This window comes from Leucopleurus acutus (assembly GCF_964270905.1).
Source record: "Leucopleurus acutus genome assembly, chromosome: 17".
NCBI classification, from domain to species: Eukaryota; Metazoa; Chordata; class Mammalia; order Artiodactyla; family Delphinidae; genus Leucopleurus; species Leucopleurus acutus.
In genome coordinates, this window is record NC_139159.1 from 15,873,659 (window position 1) to 15,895,728 (window position 22,070).

General features: G+C 40.8%; 1 protein-coding gene across 8 annotated transcripts in view; it reads right to left on the reverse strand.

Moving 5' to 3' along the window:
- Nucleotides 1–7,710: 7,710 nt before the first annotated feature.
- EYA1 (EYA transcriptional coactivator and phosphatase 1) overlaps nt 7,711–22,070 on the reverse strand; it is a gene marked incomplete at both ends in the record, with an annotated part of 313,784 nt that continues 299,424 nt past the window's right edge. For all 8 annotated transcript variants that reach the window (XM_082859020.1, XM_082859019.1, XM_082859015.1 and 5 more), the window contains 2 exons: nt 7,711–7,791; nt 20,465–20,565. In XM_082859020.1, the coding sequence (XP_082715146.1) occupies nt 7,711–7,791; nt 20,465–20,565 (182 nt within the window). The remainder of the gene's footprint in view (nt 7,792–20,464; nt 20,566–22,070) is intronic.

Here is a 22,070-nt window from a genome sequence, read left to right on the forward strand (position 1 = left end):
TTTCCTTTCTTTTCTTCTCTTCAGCGTCGATACTTTGCCATCCATCTGAGAGGGGTGGCGTGCTTGTAAATGCAAGGGACACAGTCAAAGGGGTTTTGCATCGAAGGGCCTTGGAGAGGCCTCTGGGTGCCAATTTCGTCTCTCCGAGGATGCAGCGTCCCTTAAAGGGAGGTGCGAGGAGTGAGCGTTCGGGGGACCCTCGTCCTCCTGCAGATACTGTTACCCGAAAACTAGGTCTGCCTCTTGGGGGGTGTTGAGCCAATAGATACAACCAAGCCAAAGGCGGGGAGAAGGAAGGGCTTATTATTCCCTGCAGCCAGTAAGGAGAACCTTAGGGGTCTTTCCCAAAGCAGTGTCTCCCCAGCAGCAAAACTGGGGAGCTTTTAAGCTAAGGGTCCGTGTATATTCATGAAGGGGCTTGAGCAGAGGAGAATTCAGCATAAAATTGGGACAAAGCGTCGACAGAATCCGAACTTGGGTTGACTGAAGTCAGGAGGGTCAACTTCATCATTCTGTCCTCCCCTGGGTGGGGACCTTAGACCCTGCAGAACTCAGAGAGGTATTATTCTGTGTATCCCCTGAGGAGGCAGGAGGACTCTGCTTTGTCACTGCATATTGTTCGGCTGGCTTTTCTCTCTTCCTGCATTCCTTTGTTCCCTAAAGCTCATTGATTACTGAGACCTGTTCAAGGGCCAGCACGTGGCCAGGCTTAGATCACAAAATGCTGAGGCCAACATGGTTCCTCTTATGTCAAGAAAGCCATTCCTGGTTCTCTTTCTTCGGGGACCCCATAACCTATCTGCTTACAGCACTACAAAGGTCCTGTCCCCTGCCCCCTGACCCCCAGCCCATCTCCAGGTTATGTTTTTGGAGGGTGATAGGAAGGGCCTCCTTGATAAGGAGTGATAAGGTGTGCCTCTGGGACACCTGCGAAACGGGTTCCATGTTTCTATCCCCAGGACTGCCCTAGGACAGACCCTCCTTACATCTCACTTGGGTTATTGCAGCCGGCAGTCATTAAATATTTCTCTCTCTCATTGATCCGGAAGAGGATGGAGGAACCTAGGAGCCTATCAGCATCTTATTCTTTTGTCTCATCTAGGTCGATGAAAATGTCATCCCCTCAGTGAGACCTGTTTCCCCAGCCAACATTCATTGCTGTCCCCTCTGGGCTTCTATCATAAGTTAAAATTCTTTGCAACATTTGTCCCCCTAGATTTCCAGTGTCCTGGTCATCCAGTGAGGCCCTCGTCACATCTGCCTTTTCTCACATTCTCTTTGTTTCCCCACTAGATGGCCAATCCCCTGGGGACACCCCTGACGGCAGGCAGAACTCTTCACTCACAGGAGGAGCCCCCTAGATGCTTGAATGGAATCGAGTTGGGGGTCATAAGGATTTCCGGGGCATAGGCATGGCCAACCGGGAATCGGAATGGCTTGGAAGGGAAAGGCCAGGATCTGGGAACTCACACTCCACACATGGCCCAGCCTTGCTGGGAGTTGCCTTGAATGGAGGTCTTTCCCATACCTCGTTGGCCCAAAGCAGTGGTTCTTTACCTTGACTGCTGCTGGAGCCCCAACCTAGACAAATTCAATTAGAATCTGTAGAGACGGGCTCAGGGAGTGTTCGAGGCACCCAGGCCACTTCAACGGGCAGCCCATTGAGGACCACTGACGGAAGGATATGAGAGCTTGAGGGGGCCTCCTCTCTTAGGGAGTTTCCCAGAGGTCCCTGCAGAGCCCTGCCAAATGGGGTGGCAGACACAGGGAGGAGGTGGGGGGAGGAGATGGACAGCACCAACATGGGAAACACGAGGTAGCTTATCTCCTTTCCCACCTCTGGGTCCTGGGGCTTCATGTCAAGCCAGAGACAAGGTGGGGCAGGCCACGGAGTGCTGGGAGCAGCAGAGAGGAGTGAAGAATATCCATGTTCAGCATGGTCAGTCTAGCTATGGTCCCAGGCAGCAAAGTCCCCCAGTCAGACCAGCCGACAGACCCAGCCCAGGGCCACCAGGCGGTGTGTAGCTGCACACGCACTGGCTCTGGGCACACTTGGTCCCCCATCAGAGAGTTCTCTCGGAAGGGCTTCCCTCTGGCGGGGCATCCGTTTTTCTTCTGTTGCCAATAAAAATCCCCGGCGCTGTTTTTTCTCCTTCGCTTCCTTCTATTGCTTCTGACAGAGTTTGCCAGTTAGCTGAGGTCAGGATTTCCTTTTTACAAACAACCTGCTTTCAGTCAGTGGAGCCAAAGGTTTCCTAAATTACAGACCCTTTCATTTCTTCTGCCACAAGTTCGCCTGTCAGTTTGGATAATTGCACAGAACGGAGAGAAATGGAAACGTTTCTGAGAGACACTGAAAGAAAGAAGTGCTATTGCTAACTGTCTCCTTCTGGATTGTCAGAAAACCATCCTGAGTGGGATGGACAGGGCGACGTGAGTCAGCTGAAGCTTCTATAGCTGCAGAAAGAGAGTGTGGGGGATCCCAGGGTCTGGAAGGAAATTTCTTAAAGGTCTTAAATGAACACAGGCTGTCCGCGGCAGCATCTCCACATTGTGTTAAGCAAATGGCTTCCTTTATAGTCATTTGAATTGGGGAACACCCAAGCCCTATTCAAATGTTTTGAAAAGCAACTTTTAAAAGTTATTACAGAATGCATGTGCATTGGACATGTGTAAATGCTGATTGCAAGACAAATTTTAAACCAATCTCTGGAAGGATGACATAGAATTGAGGTGCTGAGGTTTACAACCCAAAGCATTCAGACATCATCGGACAATTGTACTAACGGTGGACAGGATGCCAAATACACCTTGAAAATGGAAAGCCCCGGTGTGGAGCCAGGGAGCGCGGGGCAAAGCCAACTTCTGTTGACCTGCGAGCCCACGATCTTTTCATGATTCTGTGTTGTGTCCAAGCGTCGCCTGGGGTTATGACTCTGCCTGATTTGGCTGTGACCTCTTGCACAGAGCATTTAACCTGAGTTTTGTAACCGGTATAATAAAAGGGGCTCCGCTAGGCACTACTTAGGGCTAACATCTAAGTCTAGTTTAATGTGGAATCGTGGCCCCAGTGAAGGGTCCCAGGCTGTTTGTGCTATAATGCAGGAGGCTGAACGCAACCTGTTTCTATCCTCTTATCTTTCTCCTGTGAAAGAGGAATAGCCATGCTCGTGGGTAATAAAAGCACTAAGCCTGAAGTTTTACTTGGAAGTGAAGGACAGTTCACGCCCTCACCCCTCCCTCTCCTGGCCACTCTGACCCACACTCCCTGCGCTCCTATAGTCCTGTGGCCTTTCTTCCCTTCTCAGCTTCCCTCTCGGCCTCTCTCCTGTGCTCCCCTTCTCCCCACTCTGCTCAGGCCAACGCTAGCCGGCAGGGCTCAGCTTCGGGGCGGCGTTTCCTGCCTGCCCAGGCTGCCCTGCTCCCCCCACCTCTCACGCCAGCAGGACCACTCACGGAAGCCTCCTTTATCATTGTGATTCTTTTCTAATAGCCACCATCCCAGTGCTTGGGGTCAGGAACTAGATGGCCTTTTTCATCCTGTTTCCTAGACTAGGCCAGAAAAATGCGGTCCCCTTGTAAATGGTCTGTGCCGTCAAAGAGCTGGTTCTTTAGTTGGGGAGAAAAAAAAAAGTCTGAATACTTAGCCAGCATAGTAATGGGCAACCTTAAAAAATATGCCAAGCAGTGTCCCAAACACTTTACACGTGTTAACTTACTTGGTCCTCATAATAACGGTCTGAAGTAGGTATTATTGTTATTCCCATTTTACAGATGAGGAAACTAAGGCACAGGGAAGTTAAACAACTTGGCTAACTAAAATGGGAAGCTGGGATTCGAACCCAGGCAGTCTGCCTGCTGAGGCCAGGCTCTTAACCACTAGGTGTACTATCTCACAGTGCGGAGGAGACCCCTCACTCTGGGGGTGTCCAGACTCCTCTTGTGTCTCACTGCTCCCCCCATTCAACCCATTAGCCAAGTGCTGTCCTTGCTGTCACTAAAAATAAATCCAGGTGTCCTTTTCCCCACCCAAATCTGAATCTGGCTGTTGTTCTCCTGGACTGTCCTACTGGCCTGATGACTCGTCGCCCCACTTCTTCTCTCAGCCTTCTTTAGCCCATCCTCCACCCAGCAGCCAGAGTGGTCATTCCAAAGCGTGTGTCAGATTGGGTCACAACCCTGTGTAGACCCCTCAGCGGCCATCTAGAATAGCGTCCAAATCCTTCACCAAGACTTTCCCCGTCTCCATTCCTTTCCCAGATCATCTCTTCTTAGACCCATGAGTGTGATTTTTACTCCTAAAACACAGTAAATAGAAGTCTTCTCCTCTGAGGCCCTTCGCCTATGTCTTCTGCCCCTCATCTTCACGTGCTGCCTGCTTCTTAGCAATCGGTCTCAGTTCACATGTCTCAGTCCATCCTTTCCAGGGAAGCCCTGTCACCTACCCATATTCCCTGTTTTAATTTTCCACAAAGAATGTTTCCAGCTGAATGTATCTTATTCACGCATTCATTCAGTAATTCATTTGTCCGTTCCCACCTACTCTGATGTAAACTCCATCCTCGTGAGCAGAGACCTCTTATCCTCAGCATCTCGGACAGTGGTGGGGGCCTGGCAAGCCTTTATTTACGGGAGTAGTCTGGACGGCCAGTAAGACTATGGACGTTGGGTGAGATCAGTTCAAGAGAAGGTGCTAACACTGTGTGCCATGGTGGGAAAGAAGGTTCTACAGAGGTGAAGGCTCTGGAGCTGGACACGGTTTGGGTGGATTAAAGGTGGAGGAAGTCATTGATGGCAATGGGAGAGCTCTGAGCAGAGATTTGGCGGGGATGCTTACGGGCTGTTTGGCCCATTAAAGAGCCCAGTCTATATGTACTGAAGGTTTGTTCCTAAGAATAACGAGAGACAACATTGGGAAGAAAGTAGAGGCTGTACTTGGAAACTCTAGAACGGCACGTAGAGAAATTTGGGCTCTCATCTATGGTTGAAGGGGAGCGCTTTAAGCATTTTGGCCAGAGTGGGGGGTCACGTTAGAAGTGGCGCTTTAGAAAATCCATCTTTTGAGGGTATGCTCTCCATTTTGCCTGTTTTCCAAACTTTCTTCACCTGAGACCTAAAAGTCCCTCTGCTCCCCACCCTTGCCTCTCTTTACAGACATTCCCCAAACTTGTCATTCTCGGGTATCTGAGCACGCGCACACACTTCATTCGTGCGTGCATGTGAAAAACGAACATCCTGGGCCTGATAAATGAGTCAGACCACTGCATGTTTGATGGTCACGTGTTTGTATGTATGAATGTTGTGTTTCTAAGATGAAATCCCAGGAGGAAGCAAGTTGTGCTGTTTTATAGCTCTTTGTCAGTGGTTAATCTGGCCAAATCTTAGCGGTGTATGTTGTGGGCGTTCTTTATAGATGAAGCTCATTTCTGTTGCTGTCCCTTGGGTATTTAAGTGGCTAAATCTGTGCTCTGGCATCCAAGACACTTGATGCTGAATTCTGTTCTATAGCATATAAGTCTGAGTGGAGGTCTAGTTTATATAGTTTCGGAGGAAGTAAAGAGCTTTTCCATTCATCTGTTCTTACAGTGATCAAAGAAGCAGCTGTAATTTTTCTAGCTTAGCCCTCTCAAGGACTGATAAAGCCATTCCTACAGTTGCTCTGTACAACTTCCTTTTGTTGGACTGAGCTTTCTAATGCAACCAAGATCCTGCTATTTCTTAGAACCAAGAGATGAAGAAAATACCGACAAGTCAAGGAGCTTACAGTACTTCACAAATCAGTTTTATTAATTTAAACACAAATTGAATGAAGAAAAATTCTGTACACAGTTGTGGACACAACACAACACACCTTTATACAGTAAGGGTAAGATAAACTTTGTCTTTTCAGTCTGCAGAGTACAAAAATGTAAAATGGAAAGGCTGAAAAATTGTCGACTTCTGTTTGCTTCAAGCAAAAGAGGAAAAACAAACTGAATTCAATGATTAAACGATTTTGAGAAATTCACAACTGACTAATTCTAGCAGCAACATGAAACTTCAGAAAAGGACAGAGCAGCTCTTTAGCTACTTTGGGTCAAAGCTGGTGTTATTTTTTTCCCCCAATATACTATTAAAGAAAATTCATCCGAAAAGTAATTTCATGACAATGGAAGGCTTTAGATGAGAGAAACTAGTGTCTAGATAAACTGATGGCTCACTTTTGGAGAAGCTTTATTAGGGTATTGCAAAGGTGACAAATTTTATTTCCCAGGTTTATGCCTGTCATATAATACAGAATGGGGGTGAAGAGTAGCATTATTTTCTTGGTGATGATGACCGGGCTGTGTCCCCTGCTGGCAATGAACTTTCCTGGGAGGCTGGGGTGGGAGGTGAGTGTGGAGGAAAACGGAAGGAACATGAATGTAGGAAGTAATACAGAGTTTTGCTGATTTCCAGATATGTGGTAATGTCCTTCCTTAAACGACAAAATATCATCTGAGCACATGAAAACTTTGCTAGTGTCCAATTCATGAACCATTTCATTAGTAAAATATATCCATCAGCTACATTCTTTCTGTGGGACGGAGCGTTCGACTCATCTTTTTCCAAGTAGTTACATATACTACATTAGTGTTGAAAATGAAAAAGTGAGGTTTTAAGAGGGCTTTTTCCCCCAAAATTATTTAAGACAGACACTGCCGTGTTCTTTTACCAAGGCCCTCCTAACAAACAGCATAAAAAAAGAACTGATGGGAAAAAAAATTGGAAAACAAAATCTTATTGACACTTGACATCCATGCTTTTGGTCGTGACAACATGATCTTAAAAAAAAAAATCCATTATCTACATATTTATACCCAGTACTTCGAGAAGGCACTGCACGTGTGTGCATATCCTGCCTCATACTTCACTATCAAGGCATTGCTACCTTTCAATATCATTTTCCTAAACAATATGTAAAAGAATCATCCATTATTACAAATTTACACCCAAAATTCTTTCTGTACATGATTGTCTCAGTGATGTACATATTATACGTTTAAATTAGACATATTTTAAACTACTTTGCAATGTGCTAAAATTCAAAGTACTTGCTGTGTCATGAGGCCAAAGCCTTCAGTCGCTTCTCATCATGCTACTGTCTCTTCAGTTATTCGATGTCAAAAAAGTCTGTTCGCATGAATTGTAGGGTTCCTGAATTATACCTCGATAAAGCTGGTTTTTTTTTTTTTTAAGAAGTCTGTTCATAAATAAGTAGAGATGTACAGATGACCCTGGGTATGAGACACCAAAAAAGTAAACCTTTACAAGAAGATTCCCCCCACTGGTAATCAGGAAACCCATTTCAGTCTCTGTTGTGCAATCAGGTTTGCTGTATTGGAGAAGCTGTTTAGGTCACACTGAAGATGCGAAAAACGTAAAGCGTCTGCGGGTCCTTTCTTCACAGGTTCGAACCATGTAGTTAATGTGGCCAAGACACGTTACACTGTGCTAGAACATTCTCATGGCTTATTTGCATTGGATTCACAGTACTAGAGTCAACAGCTGTTCTGAAGAAAGGGATGTGGTCCTTCATTTACCACAAGGGCAGAGGCGAGGACCCACAGCAGCTGGGCATCAAAATGTTGAAATCGCTAGTTTGGAGTCCGGCGCCGACTCGGGACTCAGCCTGCTGGATGTGTCCCTGGTCACAGGGCGGTTGTGTGGTTTCAAAGTGCTAGGGGGCCGTTACAGGTACTCCAGTTCCAAGGCATGATGTAGGGCCATGAGGTCCGAGTGACTGGAGACCCTCCAGAAGGGCATGGCGTGCTGCAAAGGGGCAGACAACGTGGTGAAGACAGAGAACACTCCCAGCACAGGCCCTAAAAGGCTGCTTTGGCACTCCACCATGCTGCCCACACCCCCTTATTCAGTACCATGAAAACTGCCAGTTAAGATCTCAACATCACATCTGTTTAAAACACAAATTCAAACTTAATCCTCCCCTAAGAATACTGGACTGCATTTTAAAATGTAATTCAGGAGTCTGTTTCTTTTAAGAAGGTGATGGGTATTTCTTAAGCAGACCTACACTGCGACTTGAATGCCGATTTCAAATAAAATCCAGTAGCTATGAACAAAACCTTGTCAAACATTTGCCTTTCAAAATCTGGATCCAGTGCATTTTTCATGCTGCAAGTTTAAGCAGTTTTCCTTAGCTGGTAGTATTTTACATTTTGCAAAACTTAATATTTTACTCCTGTAAGAAGCGACTTTTTTTTTCGTTTTTTGCATTGACCCTGAAACAGGTTTACCATATGGGAAATTTTAAATGAACATCTAAGATAGTTTTTTGTTTTTCTTGGTGGTAGTTTAAAACATCTAGAAATCTAAATGATGGGAATGTTTGTGAAACACCTGAATTAACCAGAGACAAGAAGAACAGCACACACACACAAAAAAGAGGTTACATCGTCCATGAGGGATAAAAACATGATTATAAACTTTACGGCTCAAAAAGCATTATACTAAGTATTTATGTATCAGCAAAATCTTTTTCTTGGTAAGAGAAAGATAATCATCACACTTCAGAGAACAGAATTCTATTAAGCCCACAGAAAACATTTTGGGGTTTTTCTATGCAAAAAATAATGTGAAGGCCTGAGTATAATTTGCAATTATAGGTCTAGGGAATTTTTAAACAATTCACACTATTAGGAGAAGATGGCATGAAAGCAAACAGAATTTAGAACTGAGGAGTTTTTTGGGGGGACTATCTGTAAGTGACAGTAGGAGCTACTAGCTATTTTGGTGCAGCTCACATAGCTGTTATTCTGGGGATGCAAACTATTGTTACTTATTAACAAGTAATCTGCTAAAAACATATACCACAGTCCAATGTCATATGTAGACCTTTCTGGATTCCGTACTGTTTTGGAGTATCTCTATTTTTGTTATCCTTCAGTAACTGTCCAGAACCAAGTACTAGAGATTTCTTTTAAAAAATTTATGATGTTCCACTTGGCAATTTTAGATCATAAAAGTAGACTGTACTATTTTGCATTCATTCATTAGTGATTTTTTGCATTCGCAGGCATGGTGTAGAAGACATCCCCAGCCCACCCTCTCCAGTCTGTGGGTGAGTAGCAGAAATGAACAACATAACTGATTCACTTTGTTATAAAGCAGAAACTAACACACCATTGTAAAGCAATTATACTCTAATAAAGATGTAAAAAAAAAAAAGAAATGAACAACAATCATGAATGTTCACCTAAAAGGAATAGGCGGGGCTAATTCCCTTTGCCTGGGGAACTGGGAGAGACACTGGTAAGAGGAGGTCATAGTTGAGCTAGTTATGAAAGGCTGATCATTCAGGAGAGCACTGGAATGTCTCTGTGCGTGTGAAGGGGGCTGGGGCAGAGGACAAAGGAGAAGTTCATTGTTAGGATACTGGCTGTGTGAGAGAAAGACATGGCTGTGACATTACCGGCTGTAGGAGCCAAGTGGTGCAGGACCTGGTTAGCCCTGTTAAAGAGTTTATTAATAAGAATGATAGTTATGATTAACATTTAATAGTGACTAATTCTAAGAAGACTGAGTCTAGTGGAGAGAACAGGGGAGTCAAACGTGTTAACAAGTAATTAGAACTAATATTGCAAAATAACATTTTCCCTAACTAAGCACATACTGATGTGAAGCTTTTATGGATCGACAAGAGCTTCCCAGGGCAACTGGGTGCAAAGTAAACCATTTTTTTTCCTGAATCAATGTTTAGCGTGGAACAAATATTTCTTATATGAAGACAGAGAGATATGGTGGCAAAAGAGGAAAAGAAAAGCAGGTTCTAGAATGAGGAGACCTGGGTTATACTCTCAACTCTGACTTTTGTCATGATTCAAAGTCATGTTACTAATCTCCCTGGAGCCCCAGTTTGTTTATTTGCAAAATAAGGGTTTAGGGGAAATGACTCAGGGTTGCTTCTCGGTTTAATAAAGTCTATAAACTTTTTCATTAAAATATTCTATTACTTGTACAGCTCTGTAGCTACAGCAGATTTGTAAAGTAATATACATACATATGATCCTACTGCCAAGAACCAGCAGGCAAGACATATCTGCTGAAACTATTTCATTACAATGTAAGGCAGTGTGGGACTAAGAATCAAACTGACCTTGCCAGAGAAATGAGGTAAGAAAAATAAATAAAAGCATCAGAATTGGAAAGGGAGAAGTGAAACTATTTGCAGATGACATGATTTTATATATAGAAAAATCCTAAAGACTCCAAGAAAAAAAACTGTTAGATCTAATCAATGAATTCAGTAAAGTTTCAGGATACAAAACTCAGCATTTTTATACACTAAGAACAAATGATCTGATAATAAAGAAAGTGATTCCATTTACAATAAAGCATCAAAAACAATGAAATACTTAAAAAGTGAAGGATTTCTACACTGAAAATTATAAGACATGGATGAAAGAAATTGAAGAAGACACAAATAATAAATGCAAAGGTATCTCATGTTCATGGATTAGAAGAATTAATACTGTTAAAATGCCATCTACAGATTCAATGTGATCTCTATCGAAATTCCAATGGTGTTCTTTTACAGAAGTAGAAACAACAATCCTAAAATGTATACAGAACTAAAAGACCCCAAATTGCCAAAGCAATCCTGAGAAAGAACAAAGTGGGAGGCAACACACTTCCTGATTTCAAGCTATATTATAAATGTATGGTAATCAAAACAGTATGGTATGGGCATGAAAACAGACACATGGAAAATGGAACAGAATCAAGAGCCCAGAAATAAACCCATGTATATATGCTAAACTAATATTTTACAAGGGAGCCAAGAATACTCACTGGAGAAAAGACAGTCTCTTCAATAAATGTTGCTGGGAATACTGGCTATTCACATGTATAAGAATGCACCGATTAACTTGAAAAGGACTAAAGACTTAAATGTAAGACCAGAAACCATAAAACTCCTATATGAAAACACTGAAAAAAATGTTTGGCTCCTTGACATCAGCGTTGGCAATTATTTTTTGGATGTGACACCTAAAGCAAAAGCAACAAAATAAAAAATAAACATGTGGACTCTATCAAACTAAAAAGCTTTTGCACAGCAAAAGAAACATTTGACAAAATGAAAAAAACAACCTATGGAGTGAGAAAAAAATGTTTGTAAGCCATATATCTGATGAGGGGTTAATATCATACAACTCAATAGCAAAACAAATAATCCAATTTAAAAATTGGGCAGAGGACCTGAATAGACATTTTTTGTAAAGAAGATATACAAATGGCCAACAGGTACATGAAGAGGTGCTCACCATCACTTCTCAGGGAAATGCAAATCAAAACCACAATGAGATACCAGCTCACACCTGTTAGAATGGCCTTCATCAAAAAGTTAAGAGGTAACAAATGCTGATGAGGATGTAGAGAAAAGGGAACCCTTACGCACTGTTGGTCAGAATGTAAATTGGTACAACCACTATGGAAAAGTGTATGGCGGTTCCTCAAAAAATTGAAAACAGAACTACCCCATGATTAGACAGTCCCACTTCTGGGTATATACATGCCCAAAGGAAATGAAAACACTATGTTAAAGAGATATCTGCACCCTCATGTTCATGGCAGCACTATTTACAATAGCCAAGACATGGAAGCAACCAAGGTGTCCACTGACAGATGAATGGATAAAGGCATTGTGATATATACATGATTGAATATTATTCAGCCATAAAAAAGAAGGAAATCCGGCCATTTGGGACAACATGGACAGACACTGAGGGCATTATGCTAAGTGAAATAAGTCACACAAAGACAAATATTGTACGATCTCACTTATGTGTGGAAGCTAAAAAAACCAAAAAAACTGGAAGTCATGGAAAAGGAGATTAGATTTGTGGTTACCAGAGGCAAAGGGTGGGGGAGGGGAAATTGGATGAAGGTGGCCAAAAGATACACATTTCCAGTTATAAGATAGAAAAAGTACTGGGGCTGTAACATACAACATGATTATAGGTAACACTGCTGTATGATATATGTGAAAGCTAAGAGTAGTAGATCCTAAGAGTTCTCATCACAAGAAAAAAATTTTTTTTGTATCTATAGGAGATGATGGATGTCAGCAAAACTTATTGTGGTAATTATTTCACAGTATATGTTTCACAGTATATGTAAGTCAAGTCGTTAGGCTGTACACCTTCAACTTATACAGTGCTGAATGCCAATTATATCTCAAGAAAACAGAGAATCAAAATGATAAATTCAGAGAGAACTCAGCTGTAAGCTGGAGAGGGTAAATTGGGCCTGTATTGAATTTGAGAAATGGGCAAATTTGGTTATTTGGTTAGGTAGATGGAGAGGGATGGGACTCCCAGTCAGGAGATGGTATGTGACAAAGGTGGGATGCACAGAGTACTTAGTGTGGAGGAGATGGGGCTGGAATGGTGTGTTCATAACAAACACTAATAAGAAAGGAGATATTTTTTCCAGGTAGAAGTATGTTATGCAATTTAATGAGGCACTAAAGGAAGGATGGATTGGAGGTGTGGCTGGCTGGTAGCAGAGAAACTAGGCAAAGGAACAGTGGAAATGGAGTGGGTGCAACGGATGGGAGACACACTGTAAAGACAGAGTTCTTGCTAATGGGGGATGGGTTGGAGGTAGAGAACACCAAAGCAAATCTGAGTGGGCGAACTGGTTTGGGACAGTAGAATTCATCTGCTGATATGCAGGTGGATGAAATGGGATACCTACATGGAGAGAGTCCATCAGGTAACTAGAGCCAGGGGACTAAAACACAGCTAAACCACAAATCTTAACAACAGTGATAGCCTAAACTGATGTACTGATGTGTACATGATTAGTTTATCAAGATTAGCATATATTGAGAGAAGTGGGCACCAAGACCTAAATCTTGGGAAGTAGCACACGTTTTGGGATCATTAGAACCAAAATATTCCCTAATGATAAAATAAGGACACATCCTTTGTTCCTCTTGCCCACATGTGCAGCTTTCCAAATCCCCTTCTGCCAACTTTCCTCCTTGTCTGGTATTTTGCATTTATCCCTTCTGGGTATACATAAGATCAGTAATATAAAAAGCTGGGTGTGTGGACACATGTAATTTGAATATTGCTGAATTATTAAAAATGTATTAAGAAAATGTTTCAAAACCATAAAAGCACATAACCTTTGCCCCAGGTATTTGCACTTCTAGGAATTTATCCCACAGATATACTTGCCCACGCATGAACCACGTAAAGACCACTCACTGCAGAACTGTTTATAATAATAAACACTGGCAACCACTGAAATGTTAAGCCCCAGGGGACTCATTAAACTACAACATATCAAGGTAATGGAATTGTGATGCAGCCATTTATAAGAATTAGAGATGCAGAGCTCCATGTACTGATATGGAATAACTACCAGGATATATATTAAGTGAAAAAAGCAGGCACGGAAAAAAAAAGTGTATAGTTACCATTTGTATAACAAATAAAGAACAGATCTGTGCTTTCCTATGCATATATTATCTCTAGAAAATTTGCATATGGAGGTACAAATACTTCTCAAATTGTAAATAAAGAGATATTCTGAGAACTCATGAAGCTTACTGCACAGCTTTGCTCTTTGACTATTTGTATATCTGTGTCCCCTCTGGACAGGAGTGAGCTCTTGAAGAATAAAGATGAAATCCAATTTAAGACCTGGCATGCAGTATGTGCTTATTAAGTTAAATGAATGTAATGGCTTTACAGTAATAAAATTCTGTACTCAGTAATCCCTATGTCTCACTGAAATAAAACTAAAAGCAAAAACTTGCATTAAAAATGTTCTTTTAGAAAAAGAAGTTCTTATTTTTCTCCTAAATAAACTCACAATCAAGCATTATTAAGCAGATTCTCAGCTTCATCTTGGTTTTCAGCAAGTTTTGGAATGCACGTTGAAAATGGACATTTTTTGATGAAGCGTTTTTCATTATGCAGAATAATGATGCTTGCCATCCCCCCTTCCCTCCTTGTTATTCACAAGAGATTCATTTTAAGTAATTCTCTAAAAAGTAAATAAAGTCAGAGTTATAAAACAAGGCTGTTTTTACTCTAGAAACCAAAACTGCTGTCAGTGTGCAGAAGACTATTATTTACATTTTGATTTTTTAAAAAATCATACATGGGCCTAATTATTTATTTTCACTTGAGGAATGTTGTATTAGGGAAACAAAAAAATTTATGGTAAAAAAAAATAAGCATGGCAGATTTTGACAACAAAGACACATATCAAAGAAAGATATCCACCAGTAGTGAGATGGCTTCTCTGAATGGTCTTTCTAGGAACAAAGAGGTGCTCAGAGAAAACTCTTACAAGAGATCTTTTTAGAGTTTGTCCATTTCTTCTAGGGTGAAAAAGGGAAAGCATTTCCTCTAAGATCAGGAACAAGACAAGGATGTCTAGTCTCACCACTATTATTCAACACAGTCTTGGAAGTTCTAGCCACAGCAATCACAGAAGAAAAAGAAATAAAAGGAATCCAAATTGGAAAAGAAGAAGTAAAACTGTCCCTACTATACATAGAAAACCCTAAAGATGCTACCAGAAAACTACTAGAGCTCATCAATGAATTTGGTAAAGCTGCAGGATACAAAATTAATACACAGAAATCTCTTGCATTCCTATATGCTAACAATGAAAGGTCAGAAAGAGAAATCAAGGCAACAATCCCATTTACCATCACATCAAAAAGAATAAAATACATAGGAATAAACCTACACAAGGAGGCAAAAGACCTGTACTCAGAAAACTAAGATACTGATGAAAGCAATCAAAGATGACACCAACAGATGGAGAGATATACCATGTTCTTGGATTGGAAAAATCAACACTGTGAAAATGACTATACTGCCCAAAGCAATCTACAGATTCAATGCAATCCCTATCAAATTACCAATGGTATTTTTCACAGAACTAGAACAACAATTTTTACAATTTCCATGGAAACACAAAAGACCCCGAATAGCCAAAGCAATGTTGAGAATGAAAAATGGAGCTGGAGGAATCAGGCTCCCTGACTTCAGACTATACTACAAAGCTACAGTAATCAAAACAGTATGGTACTGGCACAAAAACAGAAACATAGATCAATGGAACAAGACAGAAATCCCAGAGATAAACCCACACACCTATGGTCCCCTAATCTATGACAAAGGAGGCAAAAATATACAATGGAGAAGACAGTCTCGTCAATAAGTGGTGCTGGGAAAACTGGACAGCTACATGTAAAAGAATGAAGTTAGAACAATCCCTAACACCATACACAAAAATAAACTCAGAATGGATTAAAGACCTAAATATAAGACTGGACACTATAAAACTCTTAGAGGAAAACGTAGGCAGAACACTCCTGGACATAAATAGCAGCAAGATCTTTTCTGGCCTACCTCCTAGGAAATGGAAATAAAAATAAACAAATGGGACCTAATTAAACTTAGAAGCTTTTGCACAGCAAAGGAAACCATAAACAAGATGAAAACACAACCCTCAGAATGGGAGAAAATATTTGCAAACAAAGCAACTGACAGGGCATTAATCTCCAAAATATACAAATAGCTCATGCAGCTCAATATCAAAAAAACAACCCAATTAAAAAATGGGCAGAAGACTTAAATAGACATTTCTCCAAAGATGACATACAAATGGCCAACTAACATGAAAAGATGCTCAACATCACTAATTACTAGAGAAATGCAAATCAAAACTAAAATGAGGTATCACCTCACACCTGTGGGAATGGCCACCATCAAAAAAATCTAAAAACAATAAATGCTGGAGAGGGTGTGGACAAAAGGGAACCCTCTTGCACTGTTGGTGGGAATGTATACTGGTGCAGCCACTATGGAGAACAATATGGAGGTTCCTTAAAAAACTAAAAATAGAACTACCATATGATCCAGCAATCCCAGTTCTGGGAATATATCCAGAGAAAACTATAATTTGAAAAATATACATGCACCCCAACGTTCACAGCAGCACTATTTACAATAGGCAGGACGTGGAAGCAACCTAAATGTCCATTAATGGAGGAACAGAAAAAAATGTGGTACATACAATGGAATATCAGCCATAAAAAAGAACAAAATAATGCCATTTGCAGCAACAATGGATGGACCTAGAGATTGTCACACTGAGTGAAGTAAGTCAAACAGAGAAAGACAAGTATCATATATCGCTTATATGTTGATTCTAGAAAAAGGGTACAAATGAACTTATCTACAAAACAGAAATAGAAAACAAAGTTATGGTTATCAGGGGGTAAGTGGTGGGGGAGGGATAAATTGGAAGATTGGGATTGACATAAACACAGTACTATATATAAGATAGATAATAACTAAGTAAGGACCTACTGTATATAGCACAGGGAACTTCACTGTGTATAGCACAGGGAACTTCACTCGATATTAGGTAATGGCCTGTATGGGAAAAGAGTCTAAGAAAGAGTTGATATATGTATATGTATAGCAGACTCACTTTCTGTACACCTGAAACTAATACAACATTGTAAATCAACTGTACTCCCATAAAAATTTTGAAAAAAGAGATCTTTTTAGAATAACATTGTTTTTTTAAAAAACAAAGGTATTTCTAACCTTTTCTCTTTGAAGGGTTTTTTTTTTTTTTAATGATATGGATTATAGAATTAAATAAAATTACTGATGAAACTCCTCGGACTGTATTGCTAAAGAGAACAAAGGTGACAGAGCAGACTTCAATTGACCATAATAAAACAGGTAACTGGCAGAATACTTACTAGTTTTCATTTCCGGGCTTAAAAAAATAACTACCTCTAGCAAACGAACATTATTTAGGGAGATGAAAGACATCTCTACAGGGAAGAGAGGAGAGTGTTGTATTAGATTTTTAAAAGGACATAGGAAATGAAGAGAGGCAGCTAAATGGTTAAAATTGATTTAGAAGAAATGCAAAATGTTTTGATTTTGCAAAACATTTTAGTGCCCAAACTTACAGAACTTCACTGGTTCACTGTTAGTTTTATTTAATCTGAAATGCTTGTGAACCAAATTATAAACTAGAATTAATGATTTATTTGTTAAATTTTAATCATGAGTGTAAAATTGGGAGAAAGAGAACACAACATAGTTCTATCTACCTCCCAAAAGGAAAGAAACAGTGCACACTATATTCCAACAATTTAAAAAAAAGCATTAAAATGTTTTTTTTTTGTAAATCAAATCATATTTAAGATATGTAAGTAAAGTCTAATTTGAAGGAATTTTGTGCTGAATCTCACAGATATAATTGGCTTCAAATCCTAGTTTGGTGACTTTCTAGCTGTGTGAGCTTGGCCAAAGTATTTACCTTCCTGTGCCTCAGTTTCCTCATCTATAAAAGAGGTCTGAGGGCTCCTGCCTCATAGAATTGTTGTGAGGATTTAATGAGATAATGGATAGGAAGTGCCTAAAAGAGGTTCTGGGACATAATAAGGGCTTTATAACTGGTAGTAAGGATAACCATCTCTTTATTTCTTTAGCTTGAATTTTCATATAGAGTTTGCTAACTTGTAGTCTTCCCTTAAATTAAATATTTCCCTTAAATTAAATATTCTCTATTTCTATGCAGAACCCCACACATTAAATATACTCATTATTTACTGTGAACTATTAGATCCTTGTCTTTTAACTCATGCGCTAAGTACTGCTGTTTAAATACTAGTTAACCTAGAAAGGCTAGACAGACTATAAGAAAGGAATGGTCAATTTGTCCCTCAGGATGATAGATTTATGACATCTGAATCATAGGCACAATTATTAGGAATCTGACTATTTCTGAAAAATCTGTACACTTAACAAACACACATAAAGTTCTTACAACTCCTGGTTACAGTTTCATTAGAGTTCCCATGCTGGTAGCTCTCAAGGTGCAAAGAGTTCCTTTGTAACAGAGAGTACTGGACTGATTACATACACTTATCCCAAGAAATCAGAACAGAAAGTTGAAGCTACAAGCATTCATTTACAGTCAAAAAATTTAAAGAGGATGTTCGTCGTAGGCAGCTGCCTAATTCTTTTTGGTATAGGTGTGTGTGTTTGTCCTGAATAGAAAGAATAACATGTCCAAAGACAAACAGTGGAAACAATTTTAACTGTTCTTCAAAGAGAGCAAATACTCAGTACTGTTACTACTTTCAATTCTAACTGTTAACTACTTTCAATTCTAACATCAAATCACGAATTCCTTTACTTTTCCCATCTTGTGTTCACCCCACACAAATATCTAAGAAACATACTTGTGTTCTTTGAATTTTAGGTCATCACTTTCATAAACATTCTTCTGTCTACCACAAGCTAGAAAGCCACATTTTGGCAACCTCCTCTTGAAATTAAAATATTTTGGTGAGTACTAGGTGGAGAAGGACCAGCTTGGAAGGCAGATTCACACACCTTGGCCCTGGGCCATACTGGCATGAAATGCTGCTCTTCAATTCTGTGATGCTCAGAGGTGCAAATCTATTCCATGTTCCCATAGCCACTAGGAGGTCCTGTCTAGAAATGGCAGGGGATTCCAGAGGCTTTCTCAGGAAAAAGATTTGAGTCTGGATGTCCACCAAATATTCTCTTTAACTCTCCAGGGTTGAGTTTTGGGTACTCTGTTTAGTCTGGGACAGATTTCTTTTTATGAAGACAGCCCAAAGGGCTAACAGATGTACCTAATGACAATGGTGGTTGGCCACTGGTGAAGCTGGAACGCAGAATTAGTGCTTAGATAGCAAATACCGCTTAGGATCAAGCTTTAAAAAAGTGTGTGTGGGTTTCTACCAGCACCGAACACACGTGGGGGGACTGTAATCATGGGCACATTGTGTATCTATGGGTGTAAGTGAAATCTATTATTTATAGCATTAGGGTCAGCTTCTATGCTTCTACTGGAATTCAGAGGCACTGAAGGTGAATTAAGCATTCTTGGACTCTATGAGGAGGCTGGCCACATGCCATGCTTAATGCTGCATCTATGGGCTGGTGCCATTTCTGGAGTATACTGGAATATTCCAGAAAAGCTTGCCTCCTTTATGGAAAAGTGACTTCTATGAGTGAGTGTATGGGGAAGAGACGAAAAGAATTGTTCTATTGGTTAATCTCATAAAATAACTAATGCTCTTCAATTTAAGAAATATTAGTGCATGACTGTGCCAAGATTTAGGGAACTGTAAAAAAAAAAAAAATGAAGACAGAGTCTCAAACAGCAATCAAGCAAAATAAGATCCCTACGTCTCAGGAGCTCACACTTTACTGCTGAAACAGGCACATGCGCAAATAATTAATAATAAGAGCTGTCATATGTTGCATACTTCATAAGTATCAGGCTCTGTTTTATACCTGAACTAAATCTAATCCTTAAAATAGCCAATGAGCTAGGTGCTGCTATAATCTCCATGTACAGTTACGGAAAGAGAATGGTAAAGTAACTTTTTCGAAGTCACAGAACTGGTAAAATGGTAGAGCTGTCATTCAAACCCAGGGTATCTGGCTCAAGAATCCAAGTTATTTACCAGAGCTTCTGCAATTAAAGTATAAGTGGTGCTACTATAACGGAGTTCGTATAAACAAAGGAAATAGAAAAGGTGGTATGTAAACTGGATTTTGAAAAATGAGTAAGACAGTGACAGTAGGGCACTGGGAAGAGGAGCATTCCAGGCACAACAGCAGCAGGAAGGAGGTGCTGGGCGTGGCCAAAGGAGGGTAAGCAGACCAACGTGCCTCCGTTGTTTCTAGATTGTGAAGACCCTGAGTGCCAGGCTAAGGAATGTGGCTCTTTAAAATACAATGAAGGACATTCATGAGAAAGCTTTTGCTACGGGAAATGACAGAATCACACTTGCAGGGATGCAGAAGAATAAAAAGAAATATCACGGGCAAACGGGGAGTCAAGGGACCTGCTCCTTTCCTCCTTTTTGAGCATCCCAAAAGAGGCAAGCATTGACCTCGTGATCAAAAGAAGGCACCGTACTCTAGGGCAGAAAATAGTTTTGCAAGCCAGCTCTGATTAGCTCCTAGAATCTTTCTGAACTGATGTCTGGAAGGTTCTTAGGCTGCATCCAGGCTCAGGTAACGGACGTCTAATCACCTGGCGATGTCTGCCATGGGTGCAGAAAGCGGCAAGAGCAGGCATGTGTGCTGTCTCTGTTCCGGATGATGGCTGCAGAACTAAGCCTCCTTTTCTGTTCCCCAAGTCTACATTCTGTGAAGACCAGCCATCCATGACCCCCGAGCTTGTGAATACCACTCTTCAAAAAGCTCGCTTCAATAATGACTTAATTCTACTCTGCCCTTGGTCAGCACTTAACGGTTCAGAACACATTCATGATCTGTTTCAGAGAAATGGCATGTGTTGAAATGATCCAGTTCTGAAGATTCTCAGGAGTAAGAAAAATTAAAGGGCACAAGAGGCACCACGGAGGAACACTCACCTTTTTCGCCCCTTGTTCCTCTTCCACACCGTCTCCTATGACAACATACACCACTTTTCTTCCAAACCTCTGAATTATCCTCTCAAAACAGCTTTCCTTTCCTAATGAGCAAAAGAACATTGTGAAAAAATGTAAAGTCTGAGTAAGTCAGCACTCTAGGGCTTAAACTTTTTATATAAAATGCTTTTTCCATGCTTCTGATCCAAGTCTATCGTACTTGTGCAAACTAGGAAAAGAGTGCTTTTATATGCCATTTGGGGAGTATGTAGAACAGCACAATACAGCAAAAACTGTAAATGAACGACCCATGTGGTGTCCTGTCCCTTGGGAATGGACAATTTTAGTACTTTTTCTCCCCCAAGACTCATTTATTAAAAAGTAGAATCTAGATCTCAGTAGAGCATTTGGTAGAAAAAGGATTGTTTGGAAATAGTACTTTTCCCCCTACAAGCTGAGACTAAATGAAAGCATGCCATTCTGGCAAAATATTTTAACTTGACTTAAAAAATGTTTCATGATCTATCAAACTCTGAATACAGTATCTGATCGAAAGACTGTTGACAAGGATGAACAAAACCGAAGGATTGGTTTTGTTACGGCAAGAGAAATCCAACACTGGACTTAGTTTATCCGTTCATTTTCAGGTTGGGATGCTCTTTGAATGAAAGACACCCTCCCCCCACCCAGGCCTAATGCGTTGACCTGAAATATTCTTGGAAAACTGTTTCTGAAATGAATGTCAGGTAATTTGGCGCCCTACAAGAGAGAGCGTGCTTACCTGGCCCAGACACCTAATGCTCAGTAAAGCGCTTTCCTAGAGGAAAAGTGGGATAAAGGTAACAGGATACCTGTACCTATCTATTATCTTTCCCATGTCAAGACTTAGTTTAGGCGCCCGTGGCAGCTACACTGTAAGCACGTCCCTGTAGTTAATGTGGCCATTGTTGCTTCTTGGAGCAGGAACTGGGGTTCCAAGTCCTGGGCTGCCAATAAGGTCATTTTAATGGACAATGGGACAGTTTATAGGTTTCAAATGTGAATGGCTGAACGGGGCCTGTACCTCTTTCAAATAAGGATCAGATATACACACGAACAAATTGCTTGTTTGCTTAAACAAATGTCTGCTTTATATTTGTATTTTGCACTAAAATCTCTAGTTTGCATCTGACAGAACGAAATAAGGCCAGCCTTCTTCAAAGGATGTCATTTCAATGCTTCTTCAGTTGCCCACTAACCTGTGAAATATTAAATCACCTTGAGAAATAAATACAAAGGATGGTTTTCACTGCAAAAAATATGTAACCAAACAGTCAGATGTCATGAAACTTTCTTTCCCCGCTTAGAGGGAAATGTTTATGTGGCTTTGTAAAGTTTCCTTTTCATGGAAAAAAGGAAGGTAAACTCAATGTTATTTAAAAGTAAGTCCCCAATCTTTTTGGCACCAGGGATTGGTTTCATGGAAGACCATTTTTCCATGGACCGAGGGGGTGGGGGTGGGGGGTGGTCAGGGGCCGGGAGATGGGGATGGTTCAGGCAGCAACCCCAGCAATGCTTTGCTCCCCCTTCCGCCGCTCAGCTCCTGCCGTGCGTGTGGGGCGGGGAACCC